The sequence below is a fragment of the Orbicella franksi genome, chromosome 5 (assembly GCF_964199315.1).
Source record: "Orbicella franksi chromosome 5, jaOrbFran1.1, whole genome shotgun sequence".
Lineage (NCBI taxonomy): Eukaryota > Metazoa > Cnidaria > Anthozoa > Scleractinia > Merulinidae > Orbicella > Orbicella franksi.
The window spans coordinates 3,010,228-3,027,429 of NC_138149.1; the positions used below are offsets into that span (position 1 = coordinate 3,010,228).

The 17,202-nt window shown below is 38.7% G+C and overlaps 2 protein-coding genes across 2 annotated transcripts; both read left to right on the forward strand.

Moving 5' to 3' along the window:
* The first annotated feature begins 2,287 nt into the window (after nt 1-2,287).
* Nucleotides 2,288-12,476, forward strand: LOC145486789 (uncharacterized). The gene is made up of 5 exons (XM_081465504.1): nt 2,288-2,560; nt 2,888-3,002; nt 9,059-9,428; nt 9,849-9,913; nt 10,712-12,476. The coding sequence occupies exons 3-5, from the start codon at nt 9,066-9,068 to the stop codon at nt 11,085-11,087; spliced, it is 804 nt and encodes a 267-aa protein (XP_081321630.1). The 5' UTR covers nt 2,288-2,560; nt 2,888-3,002; nt 9,059-9,065; the 3' UTR covers nt 11,088-12,476.
* A 1,073-nt stretch (nt 12,477-13,549) lies between these two features.
* On the forward strand, nt 13,550-16,837 carry LOC145486725 (uncharacterized). Its single transcript, XM_081465439.1, has 4 exons — nt 13,550-14,313; nt 14,461-14,513; nt 14,971-15,124; nt 15,854-16,837. Exons 1-4 carry the CDS (start codon nt 14,020-14,022, stop codon nt 16,229-16,231), a joined length of 879 nt encoding a protein of 292 aa, XP_081321565.1. The 5' UTR covers nt 13,550-14,019; the 3' UTR covers nt 16,232-16,837.
* The last annotated feature ends 365 nt before the right edge of the window (nt 16,838-17,202 follow it).

Below are 17,202 nucleotides of genomic sequence, written 5' to 3' on the forward strand. Positions count from 1 at the left end.
AAAATATTTTACTTTATTTCGGAGAAAACGAACACACACGGTTATTATTTTCTCCACGATCAAGTTTCTTGTGGAGTTAGTGACAGTCACGTTTTCTTTTTCGTGGCGATAGCGATTAGTTGATGCGTTCTCGGCTAAATTGTTAGAGGTGTAGTAACCGTTCAAGATGATAGACCGAGTTTGCAATCCACTCAGCAATACTATGGAGGAGTGGCTGGGGCAGAAAGAACACAAACAGAAAGCGCCTGTGCGTTTATCCCAACTCGAACACCTTGCTTAAAGCGTGTCGGCACTCCTACGACCCTTGTGGCACTAAGAGAACGTCTTACAGAGAACATATTGGTGGTTATTGAGGCTGGACATGGTTCTACTATTTGCGAGCAGCGTCTCCTTCGAAATCGAAGGCCGACTCTGCTCGTACTGTATGGTTAAACAGCCTTTCAATTACTGCGGAGGCCGACCAATGTAGTGTTGGGTTGGGTGGAAAAGAGGGTTGGTGTGTTAAATTGGGGGCTTATTAAATAGGCCAATCTAAAAATGGCAAGATTCTACTTTGGCCTAGAGACTCGTGGAATAAAACAAAACAAATTGCTGATTTCTCTAACAACCTCATCACCCTGTTATTTCCCTTAGCTTTGCTGGCAGGTTAAAATGTAAATATATCGAGATAATTTTCCACTGAAAGCGCTGTTATTTATATGACCGAGAAAATTACTTCATTGTTATTGGCTGAAAGCAGGCAAATCTATAGCTAACTTTTTATTTGCTATGCAGTGCAAATAAAAGCGCGCGCATTCGACATTTTCTCGGTCGTATAATAAACGAGTTATTATTTGAAAAAAGCTAGACGAGCAATTTATGATTTCCACTACTCGTGATATTTGAAAATCTTTCAAATTGCACTTGCCTAAAAGCTCGCGCAATTTTGAGAGAATTTTTGAATATCACTCGTGGGGTAAATCTTTAATTCTACTCGCATTTATGTGATTACCTATACTAGTGTACATGTAACAGATCGGTAATTACCGTCAATACCTTGAGCACAATTTCCCGCCATTGGTTGCACGTCTTCCAAAAAGCTCACGGGTAACATTCTTTCTGACTGCCTTAATTTCGTTATAGCTTGTTTTAATGCCGGTAGGCTCTGAAAATTCCGTGGTTCATCGAGACATTATCCAACTTAAGATTTTCTTTCCTCTGTCCGATATAATTGGAAATGAGGTGAAAAGACGAGCGCGTCCTTGTGGTGCTGCAAAAAAACCCTCCAATATCTGAAAGGAGGGTGATCTACGTCTCTCGATTCTAAAAAACATGTCACATTTCGTCGTTTTCCCAAACAATAGAGAGCTTGATTAATTTAACAGCGTTTAATTCCAAATGAAAAGACGAAAAATTAGCCGCCGCCGTTTGCGTTATCCAAAATACGCAGAACTTAGTCATTTCACGTTGTTGTTTTGCAGAGGACGGCAAAAAAATGTGCAAAGGTTTATAACGCATGTGCACAGCTAGCGTTCTGCTCATCAATTAAACCTTTTGATGGCGTTCTTGTTGCCGTTGGATAAGGCACCAGCGGTATTTTATTTGAGGTGAACAGTACCTTATGTAAGACGTAATTCTGGTTTCATCTTAGATCTTGATATTTTTCGCTTTATGTTCAAATAGCGCTATTTACAAAATAGTTGTGGCTTTATATGAATTAAAACACCAAAAACTATCATTCAGAAATTAGTGTCGCATCAACTTTTTAACGGTTTATCTACTGTCCGTTAAAATTATTCTGGAATTATTTTGTTATTTATTATTCTCTCCCGCAGCCTTAGTTCTTGCGAACCGATATCTTAGTTATATTGTTGAGTTTTCTATAGAATAACATATTTAATCGCTAATACAATATTTAAATATCGACTTATCATTCTCTAATGATTACTTGGTTTCTTTAGTCACTTGGTAACTTTTGTTCATATGAAGTTCTATTTTCAGTTCAAATTGAATACGTCGTTTTAATGAAAAATCTTACCCGGAGGCCAAAAATTTAATTTCAGTGTTGCGTAATGCTGTTTGCTAATCTTACTTCACTTAATTTATACTGCATTCGCCTAATCTAATTAATATTAGTTCTGTTTTCTCTCTGAAAAAGCAGTTTCTTTTCGATCAGTGTAGTTCCACTTAAGTTTTTTATCCCTCTCTTAGCGAATTGCTTGCCATGGACGAATTTTCTAGGACTTCGTGATTTTTCCGCATTCTGGCGAGACCGACGGGTTAGAACACGCGCTGCGTGCGTAATCTTATTGGTGTTTACGTTACGCTTTGTTCAAATCAAGCGAACTTAGGGAAAACGTTACTATTTTGCAATTCAAATTAGCCTAATAATGTCAACATGTCTTGAAGCCGTTGGCCCATTAGTATAAATCGCAAAATAACGGGAAGTTTGAAAATCCAGCTGATATCCACCGTGGAAAACGTTACTTAGATTCGCCATGTGAAGTTGAAATGATTGCAAGAGAATAAGAAAGTTGTGGTAGAGATGTTTTCAAAATGGTTTATTCTCTTGCGAGAATTGGTAAGTCAAATTATCAGGCCGTTGTATGTGACGGAATTGAAACAGCTTTGGTGTGAGGTTGATATTATTTTGCTTTGAAAATATCTTGCTATCGTATGCACTGTCATGTGATTTCTACCCGTGTCTAGATCTCTCCGTAGCTTTGGGGTGGAGTAAAAAAAATCGCGGCACCTCGCATTTCGTACAGGTTTTGTATGACTTAGTGAGGCTTGTAATTTTCAACGGCTTTATTAATTTTTTTAAAGCTCATTTATGTAAATACACTTGTATTTTTAGGAATAACAACACTTCTGACAATTCAACATATATTGTTTCTATTCCCAACAGATGTGGAATCAAACCTAGAAATCTTGTTCTTTTCACCTCAAACCAAGCCGGAGAAACTAAATTTTGAAGATCGAAAGCGGAATTTTGAAATCCTAAACAGTTGTCTATTAATCAGGTGAGTAAATTAAGCAGCGACGGGTTTTTTCCACTCATGATTATTTTGAACGTGGTTAATAGATGTTTTAGTCGCCCTCTATTTCAGAAACGTTTGAATTAACACAAAGTGAAATAATATTTAAAAGTAATGAAACAAAACGGTTTCACACTTAGGATTAATGAAAATGCTGAGAATTATGTTTACTAAGTCATGTAAATAAGGAATTTTTAAATGCTGCGGGGTTTGACTTGTTCGCAGGGCTCCTTACTGAGTTCTTGATTCTTTTTTTTTTTTTTCTTTTAATTCTTCACTCAAACTTCGATCTAATTAAAAGCGCAGTTTTTTCCTCTTCTTAACGAGGAAATAACTTTTACACCGCTCAACATGATTACCACTTATGCTCAAATAATTTCATCGTGGAGCTGTTTTCATTTTACCTAGGCCTTTTGCAGCAGCTGGCGTTATGCCACAAAAACAAAATAGGTAGTATTAATAACTAGTGAAAATTTCGAAATAAAATAGTTTGAGAAATTAAGCAGTGGGATTATTTTTCTCTGTTTTTCTGAAGTGGAGAATGGTTTGTGGGCGAAGGTTGTTCCAGTTGGATTACACTTGATGCTTTTACTTGAGACAGTTTGTGTCTGTTTACATATAATCAGTATTATAATCAGAATAAAGATAATCAATCTTCTTGATAGATCTCCAAATTCTCCGAACTGAAATGAAAACAAATATAGAAAAATCAGCAAGAAGAACTGAAACTCCGAACTGAAAAATGACTTAAATATAAATGGAAAAGAACTGCGAAAGGAACCGAAAATTTCCTCCGTGCTGCGTTCGCAGCAACATTTTTCCGTGTTCGCAAAGTTGCTTTAAATCTTCCTGTTTTTGTTCCGCTTTACTTAAAGATTTCAAGGGTGAACTTGCTTTTACATTAGTTCAGCTGTGTATGCATTCTAGTTTTTTTTTTGTCCAATTTCGTCACCAATCTACGAATAGTACAGCGAGTTTTGGCCACGCGCCAGGCTCCATGTTTTGAAAAAATGGCGGGAATTTCGTTGACCGTGTAAACAAAAATAAGTTACGAACTTTATATGCTTTTCCAATTTTTCTGGTAAGCAGCAACATTTTAACGTCACTAATGGAAAGCTGGTGTATTGTTTTCGCGGGCAATCATTTTTTTTTGGACAAAATTAACCTAAAGACGGTTTCCGAACCCTTTTTTTTTCCCGCGGTATACAATAAATTTCGGTGCAAAGACACTTTTTCCACAAACACTCTTTACATATTGCATCCATATAAGCAACCTACTGAATATATAAGCAAGGGATTCTCTCAGCAGGCAGGGGGAGCCTTCTTTTCTTAACAGTGAAGTACAAAAAAAAATTCATGCTTGCCCACGTGTAACTAAATCAACCAAGCGACATCCTCGCGTACCTTATTACAGTCCGCTGTTCTTTCCACTATTGCAGCTTGCATATTAACCTGAGCCCGAAAGTAAGGCTAGGGATGTTGAGAAAGCTGCGCAGTACGTTTTCCAAGCAGAGTTCGTCTTCAATTTCCATTCCGCATCAATCTCATTCCCAAGTTGACGCGCTATGAGGATTATGACACCTAACTGTTTTATTACCTTTTTTTTTAAAAAAAACCTTTTTTCTAAATAACTCGGGCACGGCTTAAGATTTTACTTCCATTTTTTCGGAAATGTTCAATTTTATAGCGACAAAAGTAACCCTCTCAAGGTATTGTGTAACCTTAAATGAGCGCTCTCGCTCGCTTAATAATTCAGGCCCTTACAGTAAAAGGGCCTGGAAGCAGGTTGTACGTCAGCAGTTAGCGTTGCATGTCATTCTATGACGTTCAAAAAATCCGCCAAATCGAGGAAGGGAGGTCCTAGGTACTACACTGGGACTTTTATGACGTGTATAGTTTCAAAGAAATTGAATATCATGTCAATATCTGACCTCTCCTTGCCAGAAGGATTATCATGCTCTCCTGTAGTCCAGTCCCGTAGTCCAGTCCTGTAGTCCAGTCCTGTGGTCCAGTCCTGTAGTCCAGTCCTGTAGTCCAGTCGTTTAGTCCATTCCTGTAGTTCACTCCTGTAGTCCACTCTTGTTCCTAAACTTTCCCTCTTCAGCACCTATATAGAGCGGGGAGTGGGGAAGAGAGAGTAAGGTACTGGACTATTGCTCTTGCATCATCATAATTGTTTGAGGTGTCACTGTGTTCTTAAAAGGGAAATTCGCACTTCAAGTTTGATCGTGAAATTGTTAAGCAAAGTGGTTCTGGTAAATTATTTAACATTGGGCTACTTTGCGTAATAGCCCAGCAAGGCCTAGAACAGAATTAAATCAATATGATATAATTAAATAATTTATCCTCCGAAATTTCTCGAAAAAGGAGTTGTCAATAAGAACGCTTTGAAAACTTGTGGAAAGATAATCAACAAAAATACTTCTTTTTAAAATGAATGGAGTTTGTTTCCGCTCAAGGAAAATTCAAAGGAAAGATGAAATCGCCAGAAGCTAGACCAAGCTAGTCGCTAACAGATTGAAGATATTCTTTTCCGCTGTCTAAGGAGTTGTAAGTGTAGCAGTTTTTGGTTTCGCTTTTAACCTCAATTATATTCAATGTTTTTTGTATCATTTTGTGTTATAGTTTGCAGTAAGTAATATGATCTCAATAAGGAGAACTCTCGCCTTAAAATAATATTTTAGTAAGTTTGAAAAGGCCATATTTTTTTTATAAAGGGGAATACATGTAGCCGATGTTTAAGGCTGGAGAAAATGACTGAGTGACGATAGCGCTTTAATCCGACGGAATTCGACTCAAATCTGATGTACCATATCGTTTAGATGTTCTCCGAGCTTGGAAATCGAGTTTCTTGCAATGTAAATAAGGGCTGTGTAATATTTTTATTTTTCACTGGGGTCGGTGCGTTGAATTTCAAAATTGAATAGCAATGTAACAAAAAAAGAACTCTCTACGCAAAAAAAAAGTTAGCAGTTCGTGCGCTCCTTATCTGTAATCAAGTTCTAGTTTTGGTCCGAGTATTTTTTATAGCAGCAAAAAATGTGAAATCCGATATTACCTAGTCGCAGAATTGCATGTCTGTATTTATGAAGCGCCTCAATTCTGTTTTTAGTTGTCATTTATTTTGATATTGTGAATAAAATTCACTTTCATGTCAAAATGACCACATATCGAGATTAATCTCCGAATGTAAGCAAAACCGTTCGGGCTTAAAATGTTTTTAATTGTACAGTGCCCCAAATTCTGATGACTTCTCTTTATCTAAAAAATCTTTGACTTTTTAACAAAGAAGAAACGCACACACAAATTGTTCTTGTTACTCCGCGAAGGAATCTTGTAAATTCAGACCAACATGTCTTTACAGCGATGATCAGTTTGAAAGATGAAGTGAAGCTAGTCGGGGTTCAAAACATGTTTAATTAGCGTTTATAATTTCGCTGTAAGTGTTCCCACTTTTATACCTTAATAAATTGACCACAAAGAAAAAGTACTAAAAGTTAATTTGCTTTGAATCAGTAATAAGTTTTTTCCCGGGTCCGACCAAACGCTGCTTCAGTGGTGTGGTTTGAAACACGATGAATTAACTGCTGCAGAAAACCTGAGCGGCAAAACAGATCAATCAGTTCGTTCGGCAATTTGGTTTTGTGCAGCAATGATGTGGCGGTATTTATTGGGCGGCAAATAATCAGTTTTTAGCAATGCGGCACCTTCTTAGTCGCAGAACCTACTGAAGATTTTCTTCAAATTTAAGCATCTCTTTAATTTATAATCGATTTGGGTTATGTCGTACCTGTATTAAATTTTATTACAAGAGAGTAGTTCGGCGCCGGCTTCACAGTGTTGTTAGTTTAGATACACTCTCCCTTCTAATCTGACGGATACAAATTGCAAGATAACATGCGAGAAAACCTTTATTTATTACCTTGCTTAAGTAGGACGATTATCTTTATGCGTCAAATGCATTTTTAGGTTGGAACTTTTGTATCTTTAAGAACACGACTGAAAAGTTGATTTCCACTGAATCAATAATGATTTTTTTCTTGCACTATTGGGTACAGTTGAATTGAAAATACAATCCAAATAGCAAGAATTGTTGTATGTAATAAACATTGAACGTTTGAAGAGTAATTTTTTTCACTGGACAAAATAGTCTTGTCTCTATCAATGCGACATGTTGAATATAGTTTTAACTTTTGCCTTGAAATCAAATACATACAAGGTGTTAAAAGTTAATTACAATTGAATCGAAAATTACCTACTAACCGTATTGTTTTAGCTAAATTTGAATTGGCAATGCAATAAAAGTAATGAGAAATTTGCATGTGTAAGCTGTCTGCATTCTGAGTTCGTTCGAGAAGTGACTGAGTTCAGCGAAATTTATCTAACTCCTCAAAAGTCTCTGAGAGAACAAGACTTCAAGAATTTTAGCTTTGTCTCCCCTCATTTGAAACTGAACGATAGCACTTGCTCAGTTAAACAATGCACTGAGTGGGAATTATAAATTATAATAACAACAACCTTTTCCTCGAATTATAAATTGTTAACTGATTTACATTGAACCAATAAATATGTATAGTAGTATTGACTTAGCTGCAATTAAATTGCCTCTATTAGAAGCTAATAGAAATAGCAAGGTTTGTTGTCTGTTCCCTGAGAGATCTTCGCTGAAGTGGCTTGAAAACAAAATGTTGTGAGCAAGTTTAGTTTTTGTACAACCGACAATCAGTTACTCTTTTACAATGCTAAGAGTGCCATAACATTTTAAATTCACACCCCTTTCCATTCTCCACTCTCAATGACAATTAATTTCAGAGCAGAATTCTCGACCGAGCCGCCGCTAAAGTAATTTGAACTTAGTACAGTAGGGCCGGTGTAAGTTCTTTTCAGTCTATCCTCAAAATGGCATATTCAATCGATTTCAACGACTGAATTAATATAAATGCTCTTTTACACAGGAAACTGCATTTGCTTGCCACGTCTTCTGTTTGATCAGTTGTACGCAAATTAAACTTACATTTTAAAATGAGTTGAAACCTAAAAATGAAGCTCAAAGCTTAAATTTCGTTGGAAGGTAATTGCGACGAATTTCTGTATGATTTATCACTTCCCTAGTTTTCTTGGCATTTTTAAACATGTTCTCCAGGTTCCTTCTCTTATAACTCAATTGTTGTAGGGTAATAAGCGATATCTAATCGAGAAATAAAGATACGGTCCACTTTTATTCAGATTCACAGAATGTAACAGTGACTTTAGAGAGTTTAAGTAACTACGACGGTGACGCCGAAGATAACGTCGTTTAAAAAAATTAATTCATATTTTACCTACGAATCTCTCTATTAAGTTTGTTTCTCTCTGTCAAAACTATCTCAAAACTGAATATGGAACACAGTGTTAGATTTGAAATATAAATTTTAATTTTTTTTCGTCGTGGTTTACGTTCTCCAGGCAACGCAGAATTTGGTCACTTCACGTTGTTAGGGAGCTTAAACTTGGTCATTTTACATTCTTGTTTTGCAAAGGACAGCCAAGAAATGTACACAGCTTTATAACGCACGTGCACAGCTATTGTTTTGCTCACTCAACTTTTTGTTTAGTGACGTTCCCCGCCGTTGCCGTTGCTGTTGTAGTTTTCTTAAATTCCCTTGTATGTGATTGGGTTGGTCAGTGGCGTTGTGATACCGCCTAACCAGGTACAAATTCACTGGACTAAATCATAGTTTGAAATGCATTTACTAACTTTGGAGCAAAACCTTGTTTTGTAGTGAAGCGTTCAAGTATATTGTCTCAAAAAATTGTTAACTTGAACAAACCTCTGTGGGTTTCGACTACAGCAAGTTACCTAGCAACCGTGCTACCCAAGTAACGATGACAGCTGGCTCTTTCATCTTCAGTGGTCAGGTTTCGTTCGAGAACTGTGCTTAGTAAACAAGACGTCAGGGAAGCAGAGACAAGGAGATTTCATTCGTATTTGAGTTTGAATAATCAGGCCTTAAAATTGATCCCTAACGTGCTGAGACGTTGTTTTACAATATTTCTTTCAGCTGAAAGATGCAAGGATATGTGGTGGCTGTGTCCGTTATAGCGGGTGGGTGTGTCTTCGCGGTCCTCGCCTATTTAGCGTTACGAATCTTCAAGAAAAACGCAGGACGAAACAACAGCGACGCGGAAACAACAGGATTGTGTCCTCCGAGAATAATACTTACATCAGACAGTCCTGGACAATCTAAAAGGAGATTATACTCGCCAGCAAGAGAGAGGGCTGCGTCGAAAGACAGAGAGGAAAAACTGGCTAAAATAAAAAAGAAAGAGAAACGAAGAGAGATAAAAAGTTTGTGGCTTCCGAAAAAGAAGACAAGCTTGCCTATGATGCAGGCTACAATGGTTCAACCTGCAGTTCCGGAGCAACACAAGGTTTGTAAGCTGTTCTATAACCGCGATTCGTGGACGTAAAGCTGCTTCTTCCTCGCGTGATCCAATGACGAGCGCGAAATGGATTTTCCGGACTTAGATGGATCGTGGCTTCCCGTTAAGCCGGCAGATTTTTAGACCACTGTTAAGGAAACAGGAATTTTTTTCTCGCCAAACCGCGTATTTACTATTTGTTTTTTATTAAGATTTTTTATTAACGGACTAACCGAGAACATTTCAAAGAAAAAAATTGAATACTGAGGCTATCGTTCATTTAAGGCGATAGAGTTATTTGACATTGTTTCTCTTTGCAGACAAAGATAAAATTTACAGATCCTAACCACATTATATTACTGCTTAAAATTTATATCAGAGTTAAAAAGGTGAAGTTTGTGTTGAGTTCTTTTGTTTGATTTGCACCAGGAACAAGGTGGAAGGGGCCGATTAACTTTCACACTTCATTATCACTACCAGTATGCATCCAAGTCGTAAGTTGATTTCATTGTTGTTGCGATAATGGAACGACTGCAGTTGGTGAGAAAAGTACGGAATATTTTCTTAATTTAGAAAAATAAACCACATCAAAAAACGTATGTTTTAGCGTGATGTGGAGATGCTACAAACACATCTAGACATAGAAAATCCATCAATACTGGCTTGCTTTTGTAGAACAGTACTGGACAATAGACTAGAACAAACTGCAAAGTGAGCATTACTAACGATAGCAAAGATGGGCATGGATTACACTGATATATGAACTAACTCGAAAACGGAGACAGAAATCATAGCTAGAAAACAAGAAACCCGACAGTAATGGTTTGATTTTGTAGAACAGTACTAGACAAATGACAGGATTATATTACAAAGTGAAGATGAATAATTAAGGGTGGTAAGGGTGAAAATGGAGTAAATATGAACAAAATCATATTAAACTGACGAGAGGCTGGTTTGAAATTAAGGTCGGATCACCCTTGAAAGTAATAGTTTACAAGTAACCCAGACTACGAGTGGTCTCTCTTTTGCTTGGTCCGTCTTGCGTGACGCAAAAGACTGAAAACAGCCCCCAAAAAATTTCCGCGCCCCAGGATTTCGCGCGGCCGTTTTTTCCTCGAAGTTTATTGATAGTCACTCTCGACGGACTGAGCGAAAGAGGGACTACTCGTAGTCTACAAGTAACCGTTCTAAAATAGGTAATTTCTTTTAGCCATAGCTTTCTGTAACGTGGTTTGAGTTCTTAAAGACCATGGACAATGTAAAGCGATTTTTACTACTTGTTATCCTCCTAGATCTGTGCTGCTAGTTAAGCTGATCAGTGCCCAGGACCTACCGCCAAAAGATGACGAGGAGTTCCTGGACGTGTTTGTCAAAACTCAACTCGTGCCAAGCCGCAAACGAGTTTACATTTCAAAAGTGCACCGAGAAAGCTCGAATCCACTGTTTAACGAGGCTTACGAATTTGACATCGAGTATCAAGAACTGCAACAACAGAAGCTGCTGTTTCAAATCCTTGACTATGACTGCATGTCTCGATACAAGCCTGTTGGCGAGGTCAGCGTTCTTTTGGCAGAATTGGGTACACATGGATTTAACATTTTAAGAGAGGTATCTCTGTGTGTCTATATTTCTAGGCCTCGGAGAAAATCAACGGCCAGCGTCTATTGAGGTCTCTTTATCTTTCACGTGAAACATTTTTATTTGTGCGCGTGGCTGAATCTTTAAACGACTACAAAATAACTCAGAGAGTGTTCCAACATCAATAAAGTAGAAATATATGGACCCAGTAGCACGCAAGTGAGAGAGTCTGTTTGAGAGAATTTGACTATTATCACTGTGGTTTTGCGGAAACGTTCTGGTTCTACTCAGTTCAGGGACGACTACACCACAATGTAAATACATGTATATTTGTAATATCCTGCTTGTTTTCAGGTTTTTTTCTGTCAGATATCTAGGTGCAGGTTTACCTTATATATGTATATATGAAAGCGATTTTCCAGCGACTATCTTGAACGTGAAATTAAAGAAATGAGCCTGTCGTCAGGCCTGCCTTTGTGCAATAAGCCAATCAGAATTCAAGTGACGAATAACAGGCAAAAAGCGCGGGAAACTCCTGTCATCGGCCGCGGCTGCAAGTCGAGTGCACCCGATTGGCCGGAAAAGACTTTTGTTTTGTCACGTCAGAGCACATTGCGTCTTTTCGAACCATAGCTGATTAGTAAAAATTTATTTTTGTTATAATACTATTTGAGAGTTGTTGGTTAGCCTTTGTTTTAGCAAAGTTTGCATGAAAGGAATTAAGGATTTAAAGTCTCAGGCAGTACCAGTAGGTATTTCGTTCTGCACAGTGCAGAGTCTTTATAAGAGCCAAAAATGAAACCATGATTGTTTCTGCAAGCCACGGGAAAATCGCTTTTTAACTTACGATACATCATAATATCAAGTTGTAGATATTTTCACACAAATACACCAAAAATAGATTGAAAAGGGACACAATCATAAATTGTATAATTGTTAGAGAAAAAACTTAAGCCGCATCCACATGTATCCGGATATTTTGAAGACGGAGATTTCTTTCTCCGTTTTAGCCTTCCCTCCACACGTAAACGGCGTTTTCGAGCACCGTAAACATAAATTTTTGAGAAAAATGCTCTCCAGAGTGGAGAACAAGGGCTATAAAACGATTGACCAGAAGGCCTGCTACACCACGTAGATAAGTTCTGGGTCACGCCAGGACAAACATGTGCACGTGGGATAACTTTGTTGACCAAATTGCCAGCAACGCGCAAGCTTTATAAATATAAAGTCGCTATCGTATTTCCATCGTTGTAGCCTTTTCGTGTGGACGGGCGAAAACATTCCAACGGTGGACGCGTATTTTTTTTTTTTTTTGAAAACGGAGAAAAAAATCTCCGTTTTAAGAAATATCCCGGTACGTGTGGACTCAAAATATTTCGCGCGTAAAACGCGCTTGAGTTGTGAACAATTATCGAAGTTCTGTTATTTTTGTTAAATAAAATGATGCGATCCAACGAAAAACCTGGTGTCTGATTATAAGGGACTGAATTAGGTCGAATTAGGATCATTGTGTAAAACTGCAATTGGCGCAAAACACTCACGCATAATTTAACCAATGAGATTTGCGCGCACGTCAGATGTACACGTGCAAACTTGTAAAAACTTCATTCCTGTGTAGATGACCACGTTGTTGGACAAATAACTCTCTGTAGAATTTCACCTTTCGATGATGGAATTTTTCTGGTGTCGGCCGTGAAATTCTTTTATTGGAAATCACAGGTTAGTGAGAAGTGTTTTGTATAACAATTGTTTTCTGTATTATTTGGCCTTTGTGAAAGCATTTGCCGCAAGTGGTTGCATTGTACGCCATCGAATTGCTTGTCGCGATAAATGATATTTTAAATTTGCGCTTATTTTTTTGCTTAAAACCACGTACAGTTTTCGTCACTGAACTAGGGGACGCTTCTCCTCTCCCTACAACGTGAAGAAATAAGAAACTACACACAATTATTTCTCGATAATTCTTAAATTCAGAACTGATGTTGCCAGGGATGCATGAGATTAATTCTGCCCAAAAATGTTTTTAAAAAGTCCACTGTAGCTGCTTATGTAGAAAATAATCTTTTTCAACTTTTAACGCTTTGTGGCTTTATTTACATGCGTTGCAATTGTGCTTGAATGCGCAAAGCTTGTGATTGACAAAAGGTTACTCGTGATATGATTAAAACTGGACTTGGCCAATAATTTGACGTCCGTGCGTGGTCTAAAGTTGCTGTTGTACGGTTTCTTTGCATATTGCGTTTTAATATGAATTTCCTCTATTGGTGTTCACATTTTTCCTCGCGAAACCCCCCTCCTTTACCCATGTTACATGCTTCTTATTTCATGACAAACGGACTTCGTTTCACTTGACCATTGCCATTCGCAATCTCGTTCCCAAGGTCCTCTCGAGAGAGGAAGAGAAAGGACGCTGGGAACGAGGTTTCGTCGTTCGTGCCATTTAGGTCCCGTTCACACTACGCCGAAGAAATGTGAAAACGTAGCTTAATTTCTACGCGCGGTTAAGACTACCGTCCACACTATTCCGTCACGGAAACGGAGCTTTTCCGAAAACGCTCTTCAAACCGGAGGAATTCAGTTGAAAACGCTTGCCACGCGCCTTAGTGTGAACGGAAAAAATTGAAAACGGAGCTTTTCGAAAAAGGTGACATCACGATAATCATGCGATTTCACTGCCCGAGGTTTTCTCAAACACAAATCCAAAATGAACGGTTATTATTGCGTTTTCAAATTTCTCCAGCCAAGTGTGGACGGAAAACATTTGATGCGTTTTCAGAGTGAAACTTCCGTTTTCAATTTTCACCGGAGTAATGTGGAAGAAAGTTTTGATCCGATTACAATTGCGAGATGGAGTACTACTGCGACTTTTCAAACACAGTGCTAATTCTTTCGGTCACCACATTTCGCGCCAATCCTTGTATTCGAACGTAGGGTTATTTAAAACTCCCTGTTATTTTGTTGCCACTAGATTCTCACATTTCTGAGGCCAAGGCAGCACCGTAGCTACCAGTCTCCTGTCCGGATGATGACTACGGCGGTCGCTTATGTCATCCCTTTTATAGTGCTGTTCTTACTGTTTAGTGGCTTAGCATCAAGTGTCCTCATCTGGAGGAGACTCCTGGGACGATTTCGGAAAAAGCGTCGCCGAGAACTGACTTCAGCTGAGCTAAGGCAGAGTGGTATTCCTGTGATTGAGAGCACTCCATTTTGGGTTCCCGGCAGAGTAGGAGAACTTATCGACATTGAGATACAGCCCTCGCCACACCTCGCGATGCCAATCACCTTTTCTACACCAAAACCACGAGGTGGCAAAGTGGTGCGTAATTAGTATACCAGTCAGGTGCAATCGAGAAAATATTGTGGCAGCAACATAGTACTAAGGAATGAATCAAATGACGTTATGATTTCTTCATCAGTGTTCAGTAACGCGGTAGAGTGTACGACAATCCCACTTTTTTTGTAGGATCAAGATCAAATCCCAAAGCTCAAGTTTTCAGTTCAGTATCACAAAGCTAGGTAAGTTGTTGCGTTCTTTCTTTATTGTTATCGATCGTGATTTGATTCGCATGACTTTCCCGCGCCTGCCGAATGTCACGGCTTCCCGCGCTTTCCCGCCATGTTTTCCCGCGCTTTCCGCGTGTGCTTCAAAGTTTGCGATCTGATTGGCTAACTTCTCTTTTTCCACTTAACTGAAGTGATTTCCTTTGGTTACTCAATATTCAACGAGTGTGTGTTGGATATGAGATGGTAGATAGCCAATGAGGCGCATACAGCGCCGAGTTCGCGATAATCATCTAATATCCAACAAGCGCGAGTGGAAGAAGTGTTTTATTAAAAAACGTACGCAAAATATGGAAAACTAAACTAAAATAAAAATAAAAACGCCGAAATTACCCGCACACTTACCACATTTGTAGAACATGGTATAATGGCTCATACATGATGGATAAGCCAATGAAAACTATTGATTTGCATTATCTAATGATCCAGTATATATTATTAACAGCGGCTTCCTGGAAATTCAACTGCTGGAGACAGAGAACCTTTATGAGGGCAGTCTGGAAGCGGAGTTCGTCGAAGATGATTCCTCGGTGTTCCTGTTTGCCAACGTTCAACTTACTCAGCAGGTTAGAGAGGGGTGAATTGTGGATATCCCATTAGAGGGATCTGAGAATTCCACATCCCATTAATTCAATAGGCCCTTTGCACGATCCGATCACATGGTACGGAATTAATTATGCTGGGACGCAAGTTATACAGTGGGACTTCCAAACAAAGGAACTCGTACCAGTCCAGCCCGACTTTCCTTTGTTTTGAAAGTCCCACTGTGTAACTTGCGTCTCAGCATAATTAATTCCGTACCATGTGACCGGCTCGTGCAAAGGGCTTATTGCAAAAACTAACGATTTTTCTACTCGATATCCCGTATTATTATTTTTCCCCCAAAGATCCTGTATTCCGTTAATTTTTTTACCTAAATATCCCGTATGCCCGAAAATCTCTAATAGGGCCTCAATTACATCAGTGCTTGGTATCTGCAGATGGTTGTAGAAGTTCAAAGAGCTTCGTCACAAAAAGTGCACATTTTGAAGGGAACAAATTTTCACGGTTTGCCATTCGTGATCCAACTAAAAGTGGTCTTTCTTGGGCTAAACAATTTTTTTGTTTGCCTTCATATTGTTTGCTGTTTTTTTTTTGTTCTTCTGAGGGTCCTTTTTTGACGATTTTTAAATGCGGATAAAAAAGTGTCCGAAAATAAAACCGTCCAAACTATTTACAGTACAGTATAAAACTTTTTTAAAAAAAAATTCCAATAACGTTTTTTAAAAAAGAATTTGATCATTTTTTTTCTTCAGGAGAAGGCAAAACAGCGGTTACGCTTGATGTCTCGCCGCCGGCGCCGTCGACACAGGTCATTTGAGATCGAGATGGACTATGAAGAACTAACAGTGCGGACATTGCAGTTTTGCGTCATAGGGTATGACGCGTACTCGAGACAGAAGGTCATCGGTGATGTGTTACTGCCACTTGCTGAACTTGCAAACCAGGGAATTGATATTACTAGGGAACTCGTCATGTGGAGGGACATACAGACCCGTCAACCGGTAAATAACAAAACTAAAAAGGCAACGAGAAAGGTCGCCAAACAAAAGATGACCAGGGGCCCGTTTCTCGAAAGCCCCGGAAACGTTTCGGTCCCGAAAAGCCATTTTAAGTTGATCGGTATTTTTTAAAGACAGAATGGTGTATACGCCTGAAACTCCTTGTACGGAATGGAACCTCTGCTTATACTAAGAATATGTGAAAAGAACAGCTCTGTAATCATAAGGTTTGAGGTTTTGCTACGGCTTTTCGGGTGCGAAAACTTTTCAGGACCTTCGAAAAACGTGCCCCTGGCTCCAGTTGTTGAAAGGCTGGATAACGCTATCTGGCGGATGATTGTTAACAAAGCAAACCAGGCTATCTGCTGGATAGCGATTTATCCGTGTCGGTGGATTGTGTTAGAACAACCGAGCAAGTTCAATAACTTTGCACGTTCGTTTTCCATCTTGGTACATTTCCTGGCCGTCCTCTGCGAAATTAGATTCTACAAGGACGTGATTGAGTGCCACAATCGAAAGGTCTCTGATGACGTAAAATGGCCAAATTTGTTTCGTCAACCTCGACGATTCGATTTTCGATTCGGTTCTCTGTTTGATCTCCAGGCTCTCTCTTCTTTGCCTACCTTGTCGCTGAGAAGAGGAGCTCTCCTCAACGACAAAGGAGGCACAGGAGAGAGAGCCTGGGATCAAGGTTGCTGTTTCGTTTGAATAAACGTGATCCACAACAGTAAATTTTTCATGTTTGAAGTTGAGTTTCTCTGGGCATTCAGGTACTGAGCAGGACAGAGAGACACGTTGAAAAATAAATAAATAAATGAATAAATAAATAAATAAATAGATAAAAGCGAGATTCTTGATTACAAATGGCAGAAAAGACCACGATAAACTAGTTGTGAAAACATCGAAATAAAAGCCTATTTCAGAGTCCTTCAGGCTTTCAGATATAAAAACAAACAGCAAAAAGCCTTTTAGATCTTTGTTCCACTAAACCATTGCGAAACAATTATTTTCGTGTTAGAATATGGTGTTCTGATTTCTTCATTTTCCTCACCTGTTTTGCTATATTTTAGCACTCATCATTATTACGTGAGAGAATGGCAGCT